At 44.2% G+C, this 22,768-nt stretch overlaps 1 protein-coding gene across 1 annotated transcript; it reads left to right on the top strand.

Annotated features, from left to right (window-relative positions):
• Positions 1–6,059: 6,059 nt before the first annotated feature.
• Positions 6,060–16,123, top strand: trib1 (tribbles pseudokinase 1). The gene is made up of 3 exons (XM_033019002.1): positions 6,060–7,346; positions 8,033–8,325; positions 12,504–16,123. Exons 1-3 carry the CDS (start codon positions 7,056–7,058, stop codon positions 12,970–12,972), a joined length of 1,053 nt encoding a protein of 350 aa, XP_032874893.1. The 5' UTR covers positions 6,060–7,055; the 3' UTR covers positions 12,973–16,123.
• The last annotated feature ends 6,645 nt before the right edge of the window (positions 16,124–22,768 follow it).

Below are 22,768 nucleotides of genomic sequence, written 5' to 3'. Positions count from 1 at the left end.
ATAAGTTATAAGCATGGAATCATAGTCAGAGAGTCATACAGTCATATATCATCCATGCCGACCAAGGTTTCCCATCTTAGCCAGTTCCATTTCCCGCATTTCAAAGGTCTTTTATTGTCACATGTACCAATTAAGGTACAGTGATATGCGAATTACCATACAACCTTACGAAAACAAAAAAGCAACAAGACACACAACTACATAAAAGTTAACATAAACATCCACCACAGTAGATTCCCCACATTCCTCACTGTGATGGAAGGCAATAAAGTCCAACCTTCTTCCTCTTTATTCTCCCAGGGTCAGGGCAGTTTAACCATCCGTCAGGGCAGTCGAAGCTCCCGCATCGGGGCGGTTGAAACTCCCGTGTCGGGAGGGTCGAACCTCCTGTGGCTTTGCGTTCCCAAAGTCGGTCTCTGAGCAGAGACCGCGGGCTCCGTGATATTAAGTCTGCAAACACCCATGGTTGGAGCTCCGAGGACGATCCCTGGCGAAGGGATTGCGAGCTCTGTGATGTTAGAGTGCCGCAGGATCCCACGGTGGAGCTCTCAAAAGTCGGTCTCCAGCAAAGGCCACCAACTCCTCGACGTGAGGCCGCAGTGCGGACGGAATACGATACGGAAAAACATCGTATTTCCGTCGAGGTATGAGATTAGAAAAAGTATCCCCCCGATTCAGATTCAGATTCAATTTTAATTGTCATTGTCAGTGTACAGTACAGAGACAACGAAATGCATTTAGCATCTCCCTGGAAGAGCGACATAGCAAATGATTTGAATAAATAATAATAAGTGATAATAAGTGACACCCAACACCCCACCCCCCACATAAAAACAAGCTAAAGACCACTAAAAACATATGTATAACACATACCGTTAAAACTGAAGGAAGGGGCAGACAGACTGTTGGCGAGGCAGCCATTGCTGGTGCCACCCGGCATTTGACCCATATCCCTCTAAACCTTTCCTATCTATATTCTGGCCAAATGTCTTTTAAATATTATTATTGTACTTGCCTCACCTTCTTCCTCTGGCAGCTCGTTCCACACAGCTACCAGTCTCTGTGAAAAAGTTGTCCCCTTGGGTGTCTATAAAATCTTTTCCCTCTCACATTAAACTTTGCCCATTTGTTCTTGATTCCCCTACCCTGTGAAAAAGGCTCTGTACATTCACCGTATCTATTCCCCTAATGATTCAGTAACCTCTATGAGATCACTCATCAGTCTCCTGCCCTCCAAGAAATAAAGTCCTAGCCTGCCGAACCTTTCCCTGCGGTTCAGGCCCTCAAGTCTGGGCAACATCCTCCACAATCTTTTCTGCACCCTTTTCAGCGTAATGGTGTCTTTCCTATAGCAAGGTGATTAAAACTGAATAAAATTCTCCATTGGTGCTCCCACCACCATTGTGTACAACTGTAACAGAATGTCCCAACTGCTCTATTCAGTGTCAGTGGGTTTCATCAGTCAGTGGATGAAAACCAATGTGCCTAAGGCCTTCATCAGCACCCCATCTACACATGACACCATTGTCAGGGAACAATGTACTTTAGTGTACTATCTTAGTCATTTTCCAAGGGAGAATGTTGAGCCAGAGATTTTGTGGTTTTCTCTGAACATACTAATTTGAACTCACAGGCACTGGTGCACATTGTCAGTCAAAGTTTTGAATTTATTCCCTTGTAAAACATAACTTAATGACAATATTTTGACCTCTACTGGATATTAGTTCTGACACTGACAATTGATATTTGGTTACATTGATACATAGTTTGATTAATTTGCATTTTCCAGCTAAATTATAATATACAAATTTAAAGACTGCCTTAGTATATTTTGTATATCAAAGTCAGAGGATACGTCCCACACTACCTGTAAACTACCCTTCTCCTAATACCTTTCTCCACTTTCTTCTCCTCATTTTCTGCAAGTTAAAGGTGCAGCTTGTGGACACTTGCAGGCCCCAGCTATGCCTGGCTTTTTGTTGGTTACATCGAACAGTCCTTGTTACAAACTTATAATGTACACCCACTCTTGTTCTGCTACATCAAGGATTGCATCGAGGCTGCTTCCTGCACCCACGCAGACCTCGTTGATTTAATTAACTTTACTATTAACTTTCACTCTGTCCGCAAATTCACTTGGACCATCTCTGACAACTCAACCCTTTTCCTCATTTCCTTGTCTCCATCACAGAGGACAGACGATGGAGTGACGTCCACTACAAACCTACCAACTCCCACAGTTATCTGGACTACATCACCTTCCACGCTGCCTCTTGCAAAGACGGTATCCCCGACTCTATCTATGGCATATCTATTCCCAAGATGAGACTTTCCATTCCAGGACACCCCAAAATTTTTCTTTAGTAAACATTTCTTCTTCCTGCTGTCATAGAGGAATCCCTCACCTACCTATCCTCCCCGTAGTTTTGCTCTCACTTCCGCCTCCCACAGAAAGAACAAAGATGGAGTTCCCCTCGTCCTTACTTTCAACCCACCATCCAACAAATCCAACAAATCACTCTCCAAAATTACTGCCATCTTCAATGTGATATCGGTTACATCTTCCCATCCCCAACTCATAAGATAGTCACAAAATGCTGGAGTAACTCGGTGGACGGGCAGCATCACTGGATAGGAGTGGGTGACCTTTTGGGTCAAGACCCTTTTAAGACTGAGCATCAGGGAAGAGGGAGACTTCTGAAGGGTCTCAACCCAAAATATCACCCAATCCTTCTATCCAGAGATGCTGCCTGTCCTGCTGATTTACTCCAGCATTTTGTCTATCTTCGGTGTAAACCAGCATCTGCAGTTCCTTCCTACACATCCCCAACTCTTTCTGCCTTCAGCAGAGACCACTCCCTCCACAGCTCTTTGCTTCACTCATCCCTTCCCACCCAAACTCCATAGACAGCACCCGTAGTCAGGATCGAACCTGGGTTTCTGGCGCTGTGAGGCAGCAACTCTACCTCTGCGCCACCGTTCTGTCCATAATTGTGAAGCATTATATTCAGTCTGAATGAACAACTGTTATGGGGGTGGAATGGTGGTGGTGAGGTAGATTTAGTGTGAAGATGACAACATCCAAAGGTATGATTATTTTGGTCACATTGATGTTATAGTAAGAAATAATTGTGGCTCATCCATGCTCAGGCAACAAAAGATTTTCGCTGTACCTCGGTACACGTGACATTATACTAAACTCAAACTTAAAGGTGGTATAATTCATAACTCAATGGAGAAGTAAAGGGCCTGTCCCACTTGGGCGACATTTAGGCGACAGCAAAGAAAGAGGTTGTTGCGTTGTGGTCGGGTCGTAACGCGGGCGTGACACGTGGTGACGCATGCAGTGACGCACAGTAACGCACGGTGCTTCCCTGTCGCCCCAGGATTTTGGAATGTTCAAAATCCAGGGGCGACATTTGGGTGTCTCATCATGTCCTGCGCCCTGTCACACGCTGACGTATGATGTCCTGTGGGTGACGCCCGGTTAGAGTTAAGGTTAGGGACCACAGATGGGCTGTAAAATATTCTTCCTTCAATGCATGGATTTTAAACATTAATATATTAAAATTAATACAATAAAATCAATTGTGCAAATGAAAAGATGTCGGAGTCGTTCAGTTTTATTTATAGATGTATTGGTCCACTTCCAGATGCAACACCATCTCTATAACTTTCACAGGGATGGATTCAGTGAGTGTAGACTGAACTCATCTCTCCCCTCTTCCCCCCCATCCCACCCCCATCCCTCCTTCTCCACTCCCCCTACCCTTCTCCCCTCCACTCTCCCCCCCTTCTTCCCTTCCCCCCTCTTCTCCCTGCTCCACTTCTCCCCCTTCTCCACTCCCCCCCTCCCCTCACATCCCTTTCTCCCCCTCTCCCTCCCTTCTCCCATTCTCCAACCCTCCCCACTTTCCCCGACGCCCCCCCATTTGTGGACCCAGCCTGTGACAGCAACATGTGGAATGATGGGAGCCAAAGGCTGAACCCTTTGGGCTGTAGATGATGTGGAGCGTACTAGAGTATGTACAGGGAATGGTATCAGTATTCAGTATTCACTTTAATGTCATTTTAACTGAGTACTTACATACACAGATGAAACGAAAAAATTGTTTCTCAATCAGTTCCCATCAGTGCGGTTAATAAAAGCAGAATAAATACATATAGCTTTAAAAATTAAAATAACCATTTCTAAAAGTAGGCCTAAAAATTTAAATAAAAGCATACATTCAGGCTGAACAGTGGCTTTACTTTGACAGGTGCCTAGCTGTCAAAGTATGGGCGAGGTTAGATGTGTTGGTGTATGATATATAATGGGTATAATGGATAGCATAACATGTCCATCCTCCCCTCACCCCATCACCATTAAACATGCAGTGTGTTGCAGTATCATAAGCACCCATTAAACTTCTCTTTCAAAAGCAGATAATTTTAAATTCCTGCTCATACCTCTATCACGACACAACATTATCAGGACCATTTTTGCGCCAGTAGGAGTCAAAACTTGTGAATTACATTTTTTTAGTTATTCATACTACTTCTGCAGAAATTCAAAATCCCCATGAAAATTGCAAGCAAATATATTTAGGGATGTGAGGTATTTAATCTTCCTGGTAGAAAGTTAAATCTGTAGCACTAGCTATTATTCAGCCTGTTCTTCATGTTTATGATCTAATCTGCAGTCTAACCAAAGAAACTATGAGTTCCACGTAGCCTGGAGGCGCTGCATCCTGTTACTACGTTGCCTCTCACAAGATAAAATGGAACATTGGTTCTGCTTCATCAAATTTTGTAAAAATTTAAATCATTTGACAGAACAAAGAGCATGGTTTTGCCTGTACATATGTTTTACAGGAGCAGAAATAACTCGTCAAGAAATAACTTGCTGGGATAATTGTATGATGCATCAAATCATAAAATCAACTGCATCTGCAACCGATTTTGCAAATCAAATACTGTAATAACCAGAAAGGTAAACATTTCCTCCAACATGTTCACGTGCTCGATGAAGGATTAACTTTGCATGATGTTTTCCCTTAGTAACCCCATTCAAACTCTTTTAAAGCGTGTTTATGCATGGAGGGTGGTTTCCAGACATTTAAATATACATTATCAATAATTAGTGATGCAACCTGTACGAGTACTTTAAGTAATAATTATTCAAACTTCTTGTTTTACAAAATTTCAAACTTCGCATTTATTTTTAAATTTCAGTGCATTTTAAAATAATTTGATCGTAAATGTGTGCACTTAAATTTTCTTGAAATAATATTTTTTCCACACTCCTACGAAACACCTTGTTTAAACTATGTGTAGGAAGGAACTGCAGGTGCTGGGTTAAACCGAAGATAGATACAAAATGCTGGAGTAACTCAACGGGACTGGCAGCATCTCTGGAGAGAAGGAATGGGTGACGTTTCGGGTCTGAAGAAGGGTCTCGACCCGAAACCTCACCCATTCCTTCTCTGCAGAGATGCTGCCTGTCCCGCTGAGTTACTCCAGCATTTTTGTGTACCTTCGATCTTCCAGCATCTGCAGTTCCTTCTTGAACACGAGTTACTCCAGCATGTTGTGTCGATCTTGTTTAAACGGCATGAATTTAATGGGCTTTGACCTGCACTCGCCAAACCTTGCCACTACTTTCAGATGCTTCCTAGATTACCCTTGGTTTTGCTCTTGATCACCTCTCCCTATCTGGTTCGCTGTCAGATCTTGTTTGATGAACAATGCAATGTGATTAAAATAGCTGCGCAAAATGTAATGGGTTTAAATGGCATCGAATGTGAATTCAAAGCACAGGTTTTGCACTAGAATGCTTTGCTTTCTTCTGGGTTAAAAAACTCCCCCAGGTTATTATTTTGGACATGTTGCTCAAATGAGGAAAATACATTTGCCCGTTGAAATGACCTGGTGTAGGTGCTGATGGAGTGTCATTTAACGTGCTCGTACGTCAAGAGAGATGCCGAGACTGGAACCTTGCGTCATTCAAAACAACCCATGTGATGGCCATGAATTGTGTTGTGTTTGGAAAGGATCGAATTCATTTACCGTAATATATGGAAGCTTAAGTTTGCGCACAGCCACAAGAAAGTGCAAACTTGCAAATCATTCTGTTTCATATGACTCACGACTTTAAAATGCATCCTTTATGTTTCACTTTTGTTGTGCAATGAAGTCGACACTAAATAGATTGGATCGTGCAATTAAAAGTAAAGTTAATTTTTCAATTGGGTCAACGAGAATGCAGCATCTCTTTGAGCTTTATTTCGAAATTAGTTTTCTAGTGTGATAAGGGACAAAGCTATCGATATGCAGCCTCAACAATCTGCTTTCACAAGGAATCTGCCGAGGGCGGTGCCAGACTGCGTAAAACAGGTAAAGGCGTCGAAACTACTGTGCTCTTGCCGCGCTCTTGCAGGGTCACTCATCCGGGAGGTGATGTTGCAATCTCGCAGACTGTTATATTCAGACACTCAGTGAGCCAGCTTGCATTCCATAGACATTCTCTCTCTCTCTCTCTCTCTCTCCCTCCTCTCTCCTCTCTCCTCCCATTTACTGTAACTTTTGCTGAACAGGGCAACTGTTAGTCAAGTTGCAACCTGCAGCCGATTGCAAACCCGGTTAAAGTTTGCAATGCGCTCCTCGGCCCTGTTCGGTTACCTTGCAATCATACTCCCGTGAACCACCTGCACGCATTTTGGGATTGTTTGTTTTTCCCCGTTTTTGCAGCCACGACCGGTACCGTCGCTTGGCGCGTTCGAGCTGCAGAAGGAACAAACGAGGCATTTCGCCCCGGTACCGGGAAGGAAGATATCAGACTCTTGGGATCGCACCTCCACTCCTTCCTGCAACAACCACCCAAGAGGAAGGGTTCGCCACCGAGGAATGAAAGAGGCAGTTCCGCAAGTTGCGCCCACCGCCCTCCTTGTACATCACGGAGTGCAGCTTTCTTCCACTCCCACTGAGCTCCTGCAAAATAAAACTTTTGTCCGCTCCTCCCGGTTTACGCGGGCGACCCCTTCAGCTTACTTGCTTCGGACACCGAGCTGCATTTGATGAGTTTAAACGTGCACAGGGCGAGCCCCATCCCGATCGTCCGTAGCGGCAGATGGAGACCGAAGCGGCTGGAAGCCGACGAGCCGGCTCCTAAGTGCCCGCGGCTCAGCGACTCTCCGACGGACGCCGCTTACTTCTCTGCACCGGGATCTCCTAACCCGACCCAAACCAGCCCGTCCGGCGCCCAGACGTGGACTCAGATCGGGAACTATCTCCTCTTGCAAAACCTGGAGAGGGGCAACGTCTTCAGAGCAATTGGGAGCCACACTGGGAAAGAATTCGTGTGCAAGGTATGGAAAAAATAACACCCTTCCCAATACAAGCAGATTGTTGGAAATCACAACTATTATATATTTAAGTCTGGATGCAAGACCCCCCTTCCCTCCTACGCTTGCCTTTTACTTGTGTGCTTAAACTCCCCGGGCGTTGCATAAAATTAGGTGGGAGTTTGTGTGGAACTTGCAGCGTTTTAATTCCAGGCAGAATTAATCCAGTTTGCTCATGGTAGGGTGGAGCAGAGCAAGCTGGTACTGCCATCTGGAGGGCAGCGAACGGTAGCGAGAATTACATTTCCCGAATTGCCAGCACGACCGCGATTTAAAAAATGGCATTTTGGTTTGCACTATTGCCTGGTTTGCGTAGTCAGCGTTTGCAAATGTTGCTGTTTCAATCGGAGCATTCTTTCTCTTCTTGAGTTTCACCGCCAGTTTTGAGTTAATTACACAATATGCAGGTCAGGCAGCATCTGTGTGTAGATGATATGACCTTTCGCATGGGATGCAAGTTCTGCGCAGATGCCACCTGCAACATTTTTCAGTTCTTCCTTCAAATTTCCAAAATCAGCAATATTTTGCTTTTGTGTTTCACTATTAATTTCCCTAAATTCGGCAATCGGACAGTTATTGGTTTAAAAAAAAGCTCATAACTAGCAAAGTGTAGAATATGTGTTAAAAACAACTTTTTTTCGCACCCCCAGGTTTTTGACATTAAGCAATACCGGAATGAGATCGGGCCCTATGTGCAGATCCCAGTCCACGAGAACATCACTTCGATCGAGGAGATAATCCTCGGCGAGCGGAGGTGCTACGTGTTCCTGGAGAAGGGTTATGGCGATATGCACTCGTACATGCGGAACCGCAAACGCCTGGGCGAGGAGGAAGCGGTGCGGCTCTTTCACCAGATAGTCTCGGCAGTAGCTCACTGTCACGATTCAGGCATCGTCCTGCGGGACCTCAAACTCAGGAAATTCGTCTTTGCTGATGAACAGAGGTGAGCTCATAACAGGGACTGTACAACTCCCATCTAACAATCACCGAGTGATTGCATTCATCTTAATCCATTTGTCCAGGGTGTTTGTATTACTGTAGTAGTAATCAAACAATATTTGATAATTCAAACCCACTGACTCAGATGAAGCGTTTAAATTAATTTAATTAACTACAAAACGGATTTTGTAAAAAAGGCTTTTAGCAGTCATGTCATGAAAGTGCAAGATGCTACCAATAGGGTGGTTGCATGTAAGGTCAAAGGTGTGACGCACGGAGTAGCTCAATCCTGGAGTACAAGGCAGCTTCCGGCATACACTAGTAACACACGAAACGCGTACGTTCTTACCTGTTAAAAACTGCCAAAATGGTCCATTTTTTGCGCTGTAAAAAATTGTGGAAATAGGGGTAACCGTGAAAAAAACCCGCCAAAATCACTGCTGCTCACTGACTTGTGAAAGAGCAGCGTGGCGGCGGATTGAGGGCAAGTCCCGTCCCACGACTGCCCGGAGGGTGACTGAGCGCTCTGAACCCAAACACCAAGGCGTAAGCGGCCGAAGGAGTGGATCCTTCAGGACAGCCCCCACTCTCCCCTCAAGGGTCAGCGCTGTCCGGCCACGGCTGCACTGTGACGGGCTGTGGGTCGGCAGCGCATACACACACATGGGGCCGGGTGGAGCGGGGCCGCGGTTCCAGGCAGCAGACACACGGGGACATAAACCCGGCAATGTCCCCGTCAGCTGCAGCAGAGCTGGGGACAGTCTGGTCCCTCCACCCGCCCAGAGTCACTGACCGCTCTTCACCAGCACCAGACCCCGACCCCCACACCGGGGAGAGTCACCCCCGGACCCCCACCACCACACAGGGTGATTTAACCCCCCCCCCCCCGACACCCACACCGGGGTGATTCCCCCCCCCCCCACGGACCCCCACCACCACACGGGGTTATTCAGCGCAGCCATAGTAAGTGCTTACTTGACGTTCACCACTTGTACTCCAGAAGGCGTTCCGTGGCAACAGTACGAGGTACGAGTCGTGACCTCGACTGCCGTGCAACCTCCCTATAAAACCCAATGTCCTTTAGAGCATCAAATCATTCATCCTTGCCTGGCCCACAGTAATGTGGTTGACTCTTTCTGAAACTGCCTTCTGAAATAACCTAGCAAACAAGCAAGGACAGAGGGATGGACCATCGAGGCTGGACTTCCCAGAGGTTGCCACATTTTATGAGTAAATTAATTTAAAATCCCTTGCAAGCAAAGATACTCATATATACAGTGAACAAACTTGAATTGATTCTCAGGTTACATTTATTGTGAATGCTGAAGTAAGCATAATCTGGTTTCTTTTGATGGACTAGGCTACGTCAGTAATGTAACCCACATGTTTACATGAAGTTAGTTAGTCTAACTCCCTTTTAAAAGTTTACTGACATGGTTGTCTAAACTCCTTTTCACATAAAGGGTGGTGGGTGTATGGAACGAGCTGCCAGAGGAGGTAATTGAGGCTGGGACTATTGCAATTTTTAAGAAACAATTAGACAGATACATGGATAGGACAGGTTTAGAGGGATAGGGCCAAATGCAGACAGGTGGAACTAGTGCAGATGGGACATGTTGAGCTGAAGGGCCTGTTTCCATGCTGTGTGAACCTAATTGGCAATTTAAGTATCGGATCTTGTGTTTCAAATATTGTTTGGACTTTTATAAATTATTATTATGATAATTATTTAATAAGCATGGTTGCAAGGTATTTATTGAATCACCAGTTTAACAATAATACACAATTCAGTAAAGGTGCAAATGCTTAAAATAATCTCCAGATGTTTAGCTGATGCTTTTGTGTACTAGTTAGGTGAAATAGTGGGACTTAATTATATATTCAAAACAGAATACGTGGATTGATTTTTATTTTCCCAGTGTTGCTATGGTGTCCTCTGACACCAAACCACAAAACAGAAACATGGTGCAATGATTTACCCATAGATGAATTCATTTTAATAAGCTCCTTTTTAGGGAATGAAAAATGCACTGCATATTTGCAATTATGGAGAGTAAATGTCATTTATTTAATGAGTCTGTACTTGTTTCAAAACTGTTGTTTATTGCAGATGAATAAAATGTATTGCACAAGGTTATCAAACATTTATAGACTAGAGTTGGGCAAGTGCAGGTTTACCGAAATGCTATTATCTACAGTCTTTTTAAATGAGTAAATTATTAATAGAAATAATAAACTTTTAAAATTGTGGTTAATGACACATGCAGTTTTGATAGCTGTTTAAGCATAGGATTGCAGCAAACATCGAAAGGGGACCATTTCATCAGCTCCAGCATTTAAAGGGTAATTGTTAGTCCCCATTTCAGTTCTTGTGATCTTTCCCGTACATTTATAAGAACAATGTTACTTGAACTGAAAAATAGGCCTTGCTTAACTAAATATTTAAGCAAAAGGACCCTTCCTTCTGAGACAAAAAAAAATGATTTGGCTCGAGATATAATTACTGTAAAATGAGATAAGAAAGCTCCAATTCTATTTATTTCACAGTCACGGTTATAATGTGTAACATGCTGCCACACGCAGTAGTAAGAGTGAGTTGCGCAGTGCATTTTAGGGGAATCTGAATAAGCATACAAGGGTCCAAGTCACTGTTAGATTTTGTAGAAGTATGATGAGAGAGAGCTCACATGGAGAATAAGAACACAACTCGAGAAAATAGGAGAACAGGACACCAGGCCCTTCAGGCCTGCCTGCCATTCAAGAAGATCATGGCTGATTTCTTATGTGTTGCAACTCCTCTTTTGTGTCAGTTTCTTGTAGCCCTCAATTCCCTGATCTTTCAAATATTGATATATCTGCACTTTAAATATATCTAATGATCTGGCCTCCACCACCCTTGGTGGCTGAGAATTCCAGAGAATCTCCGTCATCTGAGAGAAGACATTTCTACATTCAGTCTCAAGAACGGTCCTGACCCGAAATGTCATCTCACCATTTAATTCCACAAAATGCTGCCTGGCCCACCAAGTTCCCCCGGCAGTTGCTCAGATTTTTACACACCTCAGTTTTAAATGACAGGCCCCATTTTTTAGCTACGGCCCCATGTTCACGATCCTCCCAGCAATGCCAGGTATTAGTGCTGCAGGTTCCATTTAATTCACAAGTGAGAATCCTTGTGCAACAGGTGTCAATGCAGTAACAGTACTTAATTAGCACATTAGTTAGAAAGATGTGAATTTGTGTGGTGTGTGCTGGTGCCAATTCCTGCAGCAGGCATTGTGCATGCTGGTTTTTTTCCTTCATCATGTGCTGCAGGATTTGGCAACATAGGGCGGTGTTGCAATGTAAGGTACTCCATGTGTCAAAGCAGGTGTTGATTGATTCAATGTCGTAAGGGACCATAATATACACACGCAGAAGGCTGCATGAGTCATGTTTTCCGTTTACAAAACAGAGAGCTGACGGTTCTGCCTTTTACAAGATGCAGAGTTCAGTTGTAGGACACATGTCCAATCACTGAATTGATCTGGTCTCTTCAAAGCACAGCAATGAATAGCTCCAGATGCTAAACATAGAATCAAACTAATTGTACTTTTATAACGATATGGCTTTTAACTCCAAAGTAAGCTTTCATTCGATTGGAAATATATAACTTTCATTGCACTAAACGGCTTCACGCATACAAACTTAAAAAAAAGCTTTTAAAAATATAATTTCAGCTGCTTTTCGGTTTTGAAGAAAAATGAATGCGTGCAGTATTGATTCAAGAGCAGCTTCTTTCCCGCTATTATCAGACTCTTGAATGGATGTTTCGTAAGCTAAGGATGTATTTCAGACCTCCCAATCTATTTAGTTGTGACCCTTGCACATTTTATAATCTCCATATTCTCTGCAGATGTAACACTATATTCAAAGTTCTTCTTGGTATGTGACAATAATAAATCCCAATAATTTTGAAAAAATGTCCACAGGAGATTCTGTCCTGATCATTCACTGGGTAAATACAAGGGTATGGGATATTTTGGTTATTACTTTGGTCTTTAATGTGATGAGCAGTCTTTAGACAGTGTGTGGGGAAGGGGACAGTCTTTATTCACTCGGAGTAGCGGTATTCCACTTTTGTTCTTGCATGTTACTGTTTTTCACACACGGTGCCTGATTATTTTTCTGTGATTCCCACAGGAGCCGGCTGAGGCTGGAGAGCTTGGAGGATGCTCATATCCTGAAAGGAAAGGATGACTCCCTCTCTGATAAGCATGGATGTCCGGCTTACGTGAGCCCAGAGATACTGAACACGAGTGGATGTTATTCCGGGAAACCGGCGGACATCTGGAGTCTGGGCGTCATGCTTTACACCCTCTTGGTAGGACGCTACCCTTTCCACGATTCCGACCCCAGTGCCCTCTTCAGTAAAATCCGGCGCGGACACTTCTGCATCCCGGACAGCGTCTCACCTAAAGCCAAGTGTCTGATCCGTAGCCTGCTGAGACGTGACCCTCCGGAGCGACTGACAGCCGGTGAGATCCTTCTACATCCGTGGTTTCAGGCTCCCTCTCAGCAAGCCCACAGTGAACAAGACAGTCCCAGCTCCGACCAGACAGTCCCCGAGCCTGAGTACGACCAGCAGGAAGGCAGTTCCCTCATCTGTTGACACTGGAGCAAGGAACTTTTTTTTACAGGCTATTGACAGGAAAAGAGACAGGAAGCAATGTTGCCCATCCCAATCCTTTTTTAATTAAATATTCTTGTGTACACTTAGCACATGACCTGAAATGGGCATTTAACTCTCTCAGTGGACAATCATAATGATAGAATATTTGCAATTTCAATTGTTCAGTGAATCCCAACTTAAAACCAGTTTAGATTGAAGCCAAATCAGAAAATCTCAACAGACCAGGCAGCAACTGTGGAGAAACAACCGAGTTACCCTTTCAAGTTGATGACTTTTGATAGAATCCTGTTGAAAGCCTTGGTGTGTGGTGCAGTTGATGTTCACCATAAACTCATCAATGCCTAAACTATTTATTCATTTAGAGATATATTTAAACGACAAGCAGTGCAGCCATTTTAACTTATTACCTGTGTAACATTGAGAAGGCTGTAAATGTTGTTAATTCTGTGTGATTATCTTTCTTAAATGTCCTTTCCTCATTGCAGACAGGCCTTCTGTTAGAGAAGGGGGGCAGACTTATTCACAGCTGTTTTCTAAGAGCCTTCCCATGTGTAAGACTATTGAGTGGGTTTCATAGCGGTTCAGAGCTGTGCCATTTTCTAATATTCGTGAGCCGTTTGGTCCCACTGACCCAGACGTAGCCAGCAATAGTGCTGAAATTGGTGCAGCACCCAACCAGCATGTAGCGTGCGTCTTAATGTCCCACCCTTGACCATCTGGAAGCACATCTCGTGCCAAGCCACTGCGGGCATTTAGCTTGGTAATGTAAAGTGGTAACCGTGGCCTGATTTTTAGCCGTGCACTATACAGTGACTAATTTTGATATTTTTGTGCACCTTCTAATATATAGAAGTTACTTCACTGTTATAAAAACCAGGGATCAGATGAAGTAGTTTGAGGAGATCGTGCTGAACTGAGAACGCTGCTAGCACTGGTTAGTACGTCAATTGTTGACTAAATTACGTCTGGTAGGGATGAGTGGGAGGAAAATTGATAAACAGCTTGCAAGAGAGAAAGGATTACTGGGTAATAAGTAATGCATGGGAGAACTGGCGTAGTCTCTCAGGGCCCAAGGGCCTCCCGTGATGTAAGGGATTTTAGAGAACAGCCTGTGGGATCATCTGTACTCAACTATTCCAGAGATCGAGGACTGAATGGGTTGACCTTCCTGGGAAGTCTCCTGTGAATTGGAAGGCGATCGGAGGGCGAGTTTCATAGCGCTGAGGTCTGACAGGCATTTAAAAACAATTGAAATAGATTCACAAAAATAAAAATTTCTAACCATATTTAATTACAAACATCTTAAAATACTAACAAATAATTATGAACATTAATACTTTAGTGCAAAACACATGTGGAATCTCTCTAGGGCACGTTTGGGCTTAATAGTGACTCGAACAGCTAACCTGCTTGTTGTGGGCATCTTGCCCTTGGCAGGACTTGTGTGGTGGTGTGAGGTGAGCTAAGCATAAAGCTGCTGGCAGAACCTCCAGCTGTCAGCATTCTTGTTTCAACCCAGCACTTGTGCTTTCCTTCCTATACTTGTGTCGTTGTTTGGCTCCCTTCATTCCACAGCCGACTTGACCAACCATCATGTCACATATAAGATTGTTGTAACCCAGTCAAAGAGTGAATTATTTTGTTAGGAGAGCATTCTTCCTAATCAACTCAGGATAATGGCATAATCCTATAATCCCTCCTTTCCATTGTGCGCCAGAAAAGATCTTGTTGCTCAAGATGATTTTGGAATATCTCCGAATATCTAATATTTACCAACGGGAATGAATGACTGCAACTTGTTAAAATGAGTTAAAACCTTTTAGCCGGTGTACTTGAGTACCTAATTCCCCAAAGGACTTGTTTTTTTTTGAACAAGTGAGGCATAACATGTAACACACTCCATGTTTTCAGTTACTTTCTTGTTAAAAGTAGGATTGTACCAGAATCCTGTACCGGGATTGAAAGCCTGCTGGAGGTAGACGAGAAAATCCTTTTGTAGATCTACAAGATCTGCTTTCAGACTTAGAGTTGTATAATGGTGCCGTTGTTTTAAGATACAGCCTGAGTTTTAAAATGTTTGAGTGAAAGAGGTCTGTATCATTCATGAAGTGTAAGCTTTAAATGTACAGTGAATGATGCAAATATTTTTGAAAACAGCCAAAATACGGCATTGTCATTGGACACTTTGATAATGACCATTTCAAAATGTGGCACAGATGCCGGGGGATTATGGAGAACTTGTGCAAACTGGTTTCCTGGGGGGTTTTTTTGCACCCGTACCTTTTCCCAACAGAACTTGAAAGCAAGATTGTGGAAGGATACATGTGTTAATACAGTTACAATGCCACATATATTAGAAAAATTGCATTAAAAAGCACTGATGTTATTCCTGCACTCATTACTTAATAACCTCTTGAGACCTGAGACAAACTGTAAACATATCTCAGCTTTAGTTTTTTATCATTGTGAAACATCACCAAAGATGCTTGCGTTGAACTTTAACATGTTACACGGATGCACACTCACATGCGCAGTGATCCGCAGTTCAAAGATGACCATCATTAGTTTCTGCCTTGACCCTATCGTTATGTTTGTAGAGTAATTATGAAGAATGTTTTTTGTTAAATGTGCATCCGTTAAAATGCTGAATAATGAGCTCACGGAATGAGGTTTCCAACTGCAGGGGTGAAATCAAAGATAACGGGAAGATCGTGCTGGAGTTGGACGTTGCATTTTTCATTAACTGTTGTGTATATTTTGTTTATACCTCATGTACAGTGTCCATAGAATTTATGTCTTGTCATTCCTGTTCTATATTGTCAGAAAATATTCTGTTGATGTGTAAAAAAGCAGTATAAATGTGAACCCGTGCAAGCAATACTCGTCAGATAATAATAATCATGAAGTTAGAGGTTTAACGGACATTGGAATATTTCTGTTGCACTGATATTCTCGTGGTTGCTCAGCTTATGGTATCTGTGATACAGCTTTTAAAAATAATACTACTGGCGAATGCAAAACTGTACTGGCAGCAATGTCCTGCTAAAGAATACTAAACACTAGAAATGTAAATATGTAAATATGTACAACTGTTGATGAACAGGAATAAAGTGAAAAATATCTGAATAAATCTTTGTCTTTCCTGTCTGCTATGTTAATGATGGCCCAGTGAGGGAATGGATGGAACATTGTACCTTTCAATATTCAGGACTTTTGTTTTCCTATGTGGATTCAGTGTGACACATGCAGTATCACAGTTTAGAAGTAAGGAACTATGGATGCTGGTTTACAATAAAACAGCATTCGGACCACCAAATCTGCACCGACCAGCGATCACCCCGTACACTAGCACCATCCTACACTCTAGGGACAATTTACAATTTTACCAAAACTAATTAACCTACAAACCTGTACGTCTTTGAAATGTAGGAAGAAACCGGAGCACCTGGAGAAAACCCACGCGGTCACAGGGAGAACGTACAAACTCCGTACAGACAGCACCCGTAGTCAAAATCAAACCCGGGTCTTTGACGCTGTGAAGGGCCTGTCCTACTTTACGATTTTATGGGCGACGACGGGCGTCAGTGACTGACGCCTGATGTCGCCTAAAAACCGTCAAGTAGCACGACACAGCCGCGTCAAGGTACGACTGCGCGTCACCATAGGACAGCATGCAACAGCTTATGACAGCATAGAACAGCACCTGTGATGTAACATCCGTCAAGCGGCATCAATGTACGTCCACCCACCACACGATGCGGCAAGACACGACCGTGCGTCATCTGGGGCAACATTGTGATGCATCGTCACAGAGTGACGCACAATAAATTAGCATAGGCAATGACCATGCGTCATCCGTACGTCATCGTGCGAAAGGTCGCACAACAAGATAAGACGCAGATGTCGCACGAGGATTTTGAACATTCCAAAATCCTGGGGCAGCAGGGAGACGCCGTGCGTCACCCACGCATCATGAACCGACCACGACACGACAACCTCTTTTCAGGCTGTCACCTAAAATGTCGCCCAAGTGGGACAGGCCCTTAAGGCAGCAACTGTGCCACGGCACCGCCCTGTGCTGGAGTGGGTCAGTGGGTCAGGCAGCATCGCTGGAGAACATGATGGGTGATGTTTAGGATCCTTCAGAATTGTTTTAATCAGGCTATGTTCTTCAAATGACTCCTTATCAACAATTCAGCCACAAATTGATGCTGTCAAGTTGGTGCTGCCTGATAGTAATTATGAAGCAAAGGAATCTGAGAAATCAACAGGAGCAGGCCATTCGTGCCCCAGTCTCTCACTTGATTCCAACTGCACATCATCTCCCACTTTGCCTGATTCCACCATCATATATCAGCCCCTGTTCATAAGATCATGTGATAGGAGAATTAGGCCATTCGGCCCATCAAGTCTACTCCGCTGTTCAATCATGGCTGATCTATCTCTCCTAATCCCATTCTCCTGCCTTCTCCCCATAACCTCTGACACCCGTACTAATCAAGAATCTATCCATCTCTGCCTTAAATATATCCACTGACTAGGCCTCCACAGCCGTCTGTGGCAAAGAATTCCATAGATTCACCACCCTCTGAATAAATAAATTCCTCCTCGTCTCCTTCCTAAAAGACCATCCTTTCATTCTGAGGCTATGGCCTATAGTCCTAGACTCTCACTGGCGGAAACATCCTCTCCACATCCACTCTATCCAAGCCTTTACACCGCTCCATCTCACCTCTATATACTGGCCCTCTTCTGATGACACTCTTGGTCCTTTGCAGGATCTTCACCCAAAATGATGACCATTCTTTTGCTTTATGACTTGCTGAGCCCCTCCAGCAGTATGTTTTTTTGTTCCAGATTCCAACATTTGCAGTATTTCTTTTGTTTCCAACTCCTCAAGCTTATTGGAGAAGTGCGTGAAATAAGAATCGTAGATCTAGCTCTCCTGAAGTCAAATGCTTGACCAACATTCCTGGTTTACCTTGTTCAGAGATATCAGGATAACTTTGGTGGTAAATTAAGCACTGTGTTCATTCACAAAACTGAACTCAAAAGAATATCATCTTTGAGTTTATATGCTTGCATTTATGCTCTGAATTACTGTAGATAAGTTAAACATTTGCGTTCACCTGATGACTAATAAGTTAAAAGAGAAAGCAAACGTGTTTGGTGATCAGACTTCAGTGAAGGGGTGTCAGAGACTTTCGCACAAAGCAATAGCGTGTGGTGATTGTCACTTCAACACCAGCACTCAGCTTCATAGAGTTAGTGTCATACAGCATAGAAACAGGCCCTTTGGCACAACCTCCTTACCAACCAAGTGGCCCCATCTAGGCTAGTCCCACATTTGCTCCATATCCCTCTGTCCTATCCATGTATCTGTCCAAATGTCTTTCATATTTTGTTTAGTACCCATCTCAATTTCCTCCTCAGGCAACTTGTTTCATATACCCATCCCCATCTGTGTGAAAAAGTTGCCCCTCAGGATCCTATTAAATCTTTCCCTTCTCACCTTAAGCCTATGTCGCTTGGTTCTTGGGTAAATGACTCTATGCCTTCACCCTACCTATTCCCCTCATGATTTAGTTCAACGCTATAAGATCACCCTTCAGCCTCCTCTGCTCCAGGGAATAAAGTCCTAGTCTGCCCAACATCTCCCTATAGGTTCAAGCTCGATGCCTAGAAAAATCCTCGTAAATGATGTTGAATTCAGAAGAGGATCACAACCTCATCATACTGGCCTGTGGCCCTTTATATGTCCCGCTTTATAAGCTCAGAAACTGTGGAAATTGTCTCAAAATAAATTTCTCCTTCATGTATTAATATAGTTTAGTGTCCTCCCAAGACACTGTCATTCCTTGTTCCTTGCTCAATTCATTTGCGTAGGCAGACCATTTGACTGCAAAATCATTTATATTTGCATTAACATTTACATCTGGGTGACTACCGTTTAGTTAAGGGGCTCACAGGATTGTTCTGAGCAGTAGAATCTTTGGCTCGTTTTCATTCTCTAACTCAAAATCTCTAATTATGCTCAGACTCCCCAATCCAACCCAAGGATCGATGATCAGATGCATCGCCAACTCTCTCCAACTTCCCAGCCTCTCCCAGGCCGGGCCTACCATCTCGAGCGACACCACTGGCCCTCACAGCCTCTCCGGCCGTTCCCTTGCTGGGGCAACTGACTTTGCTGGGTCTTTACCTGCACTCCTGTAACCTCCTGACCTGAACCGCGGACTCTGCTGATCCTCACATCCCCACTTGCTGCTACCACCAGACGGAACAAGGATATAGTACCCCTGGTCCTTACCTTTCACCCCACCACCTCCGCATCCAACATATCATTCTCTTGACATTTCCGCCATCTTCCAGTCACACCTCCCACTCCCAGCCCAATCCACCTTCTGCAGAGAACGCTCCTTCCGCAAGTCTTTGGTTCACTCATCCCCTCCCACCCTTCAGAAACTTTCCCTTGCAACTTCAGGAGATGTATCAGTCTTTGCAAGTAAGAGAGAGGTTCATGGTTCTGTGACCCCTGGTTCTGGACTCCCCCAACATCGGGAACATTTTTCCTGCATCTAGCCTGTCCAATCCTTTACAAAGTTTATATGTTTCTATAAGATACCCTCTCATCCTTCTATATTCCAGTGAATACATAGAATCATAGAATCATAGAAAGTAGGTGCGAGAGTAGACCACCAGGTCCGTCGAGCCCGCACCGCCATTCACTCATGGCTGAACACCAAACAGACACACTTACCCACAAACAGTAGACACAAGACACAGAACACAAGACACTACCCTCCCCTTTATACCGCTATCACCCCTCTCCACCCCAAGAACCGCGTGATCTCCTGGGGGAGGCAAAAAAACGGATAAAAACCCAGGTCCAATTCGGGAAAAAAATCCGGGAAATTCCTCTCCGACCCCAATCCAGGCGATCGACATTTGTCCAGGAGATCACTCAGGTCTACTATACTAACCATACCTAGGTCCATATCCCTGCCCTCTCCCCGTAGCCCCTTATCCCCTTGGCAGCTAAAAAACCATCTATTTTCGACTTAAATATATTTAACGTTTCTGCTTCCACTGCTCCCTGGGGCAGTGAATTCCACAAACTAACCACTCTCTGGGTGAAGAAGTTCTTCCTCATCTCAGTTTTAAAAGAGCCCCCCCTCACTCTGCAACTATGTCCCCTAGTTCTAGCCTCCCCGATCATTGGGAACATCCTCGGTGCATCCACCCGATCAAGGCCCCTCACGATCTTATACGTTTCAATGAGATCGCCTCTCATTCTTCTAAACTCCAAAGAGTAGAGTCCCAGCTTACTTAACCTTTCCTCATATGTCAATCCCCTCATTGCAGGAATTAATCTTGTAAACCTTCGCTGCACTGCCTCCAGGGCTAGTACATCCTTTCTTAAGTATGGACCCCAGAACTGTACACAGTATTCCAAATGTGGTCTCACCAATACCGTGTACAGCTGCAGCAAGACCTCCGTGTTTTTATACTCAATCCCCTAGCAATAAAGGCCAAAACTCCATTGGCCTTCCTGATTGCTTGCTGCACCTGCATACTGACTTTTAGTGATTCATGTACTAATACCCCTAGATCCCTTTGCGTTGCATTACAACGCAGCTCCTCCTCATTTAGAAAATAACTTGCCCTATCATTTTTTTCCCCAAAGTGAATGACTTCACATTTATTAGTATTAAATTTCATCTGCCAAGTTGTTGCCCACTCACCTAGCTTATCTATATCCTTTTGCAGACTCTTCCTATCCTCCTCATCCCCTACTTTCCCTCCCATTTTCGTATCGTCCGCAAATTTTGATATATTACACTTGGTTCCCTCCTCCAAATCATTTATATAAATCGTGAACAACTGGGGTCCCAGCACCGACCCTTGCGGAACCCCGCTAGTTACCGGTTGCCATCCCGAGTATGAACCATTTATCCCCACTCTCTGCTTCCTATTCGTTAGCCAATCCTCTACCCATGCTAATATATTACCCCCAATCCCATAATTTTTCATTTTTAGCAATAGTCTCTTATGTGGCACCTTGTCAAAAGCCTTTTGGAAGTCCAAGTATACCACATCCACCGGTTCCCCTTTATCCACCCGAGTTGTTACTTCCTCAAAGAATTCGAGCAGATTCGTTAAACACGATTTCCCCTTCACAAAACCATGCTGGTTCTGTCTGATGAAGTCATGTTTATCCAAGTGGCCCGTTAGCGTTTCTTTAATAATTGTCTCCAACATTTTACCCACCACCGATGTTAGACTAACCGGTCTATAGTTACCCGCCTTCTGTTTACATGCAGCAGTCAACCCATTCTTTCATCATATGTCAGTCCCGCCATCCCGGGAATTAACCTGGTGAACCTACGCTGCACTCCCTCAATAGCAAAAATGTCATTCCTCAAATTAGGAGACCAAAATTGCACACAATACTCCAAGTGCAGTCTCACCAGGGCCCTGTACAACAGCAGTAGGACCTTCTTGCTCCTAAATTCAAATCCTCTCACAATGAGGGCCAACATGCCCTCTTAACTATCTTCACTGCCTGCTGTACCTGCATGCTTACTTTCAGTGACTGATGTACAAGCATGCCCAGGTCTCGTTGCACCTCCCCTTTTCCATCAATGGGCACAGTGCCTTACAATGCTATGTACGACATAACGGACATTGGAATATTAGGATGAGCTAGGAGCTCATCCGCTCTTTGACAGGTCTTGTTTTTGGTCCTGCTGGGGGTTCAAAGCCCCCTCCTCATCTGGCAAACCAGGTGGGGGAGACGGTTTAGTCGCCGACTATCCGACCATGGAGCAGGTAGCACGGGATTACAAGGTACCTGTGGCAGGGGAAACTCCCCCCGACCTGACCTGGCTTTCCTGTTCTTGCCACCAAAGTGGATAATCTCACATTTAGCCACATTATTCTGCATCTGCTATGCATCTGCCCACTCAACCAACCTATCCAAGTCACCCTGCAGCCTTATACCATCCTCGTTGCAGCTCACTCTGCTACCCAGCTTTGTAACATATCCGCAAACTTGGATATGCTACATTTAATTCCCTCGTCTAAATCGTTAATATATATTGCAAATAGCTGCGGTCCCAGCACTGAGCCTTGCGGCAGCCCACTAGTCACTGCCTGCCATTCTGAAAAGATCCCGTTAAATACCACTCTTTGCGTTTTTCAGAATAGTATAGGGGGATCTTTCGGGTCATCGGGTGGCGCTGCGAGCGTCTGCCTCGCCAGCAGCGTGTCAGTCATTTTGACTTTTTACTATGTCTAAATGTATGTTCCAATGTTTCTCGGTATGTTTTTATGTGGGGGGGGGGGAATAGGGGGAAACCATTTCCAGTCACTTACCTCAACGGAGGTGCGAGTTTTCTCCTAGTCGCATTTTCTCCTCCCTCACGGCCTAACGACTTGGATTGTTGCGGCCTCTCCAGACTGGACACGGCCCCGAGCGGCTCGGAATTCCAATATGGAGCCAGAAGGAAGGCTCCGACTGCCGACGTGCTGACTTTAAGATTAGATTAGATTAGATTAGATTCGTTTTTATTGTCATTCAGACCTTTCGGTCTGAACGAAATTTTGTTTCCCTGCAGTCATACATATAATTTAAAAAATGGCAAAAACACACAATCAACACAAATTTAACATCCACCACAGTGAGTTCACCAAACACCTCCTCACTGTGGTGGAAGGCAAAATCTTAAAGTCTCTGTCTCTTCCCTCTTTGTTCTCCCTCTGCGCCGAGGCG

The sequence above is a fragment of the Amblyraja radiata genome, chromosome 4 (assembly GCF_010909765.2).
Source record: "Amblyraja radiata isolate CabotCenter1 chromosome 4, sAmbRad1.1.pri, whole genome shotgun sequence".
NCBI lineage: Eukaryota > Metazoa > Chordata > Chondrichthyes > Rajiformes > Rajidae > Amblyraja > Amblyraja radiata.
The sequence above is the reverse complement of the archived record's forward strand: the minus strand, read 5'-3'. Positions and strand labels throughout refer to the sequence as shown.

What these genes read in the sequence shown, in the direction of transcription:
- trib1 (XM_033019002.1), top strand. Translation starts at nt 7,056, where the DNA reads ATGAGTTTAAACGTGCACAGGGCGAGCCCCATCCCGATCGTCCGTAGC. An exon ending in GGAAAGAATTCGTGTGCAAG is followed by an intron (nt 7,347 to 8,032) that starts GTATGGAAAAAA and finishes TCGCACCCCCAG; the next exon opens with GTTTTTGACATTAAGCAATA. An exon ending in GTCTTTGCTGATGAACAGAG is followed by an intron (nt 8,326 to 12,503) that starts GTGAGCTCATAA and finishes TGATTCCCACAG; the next exon opens with GAGCCGGCTGAGGCTGGAGA.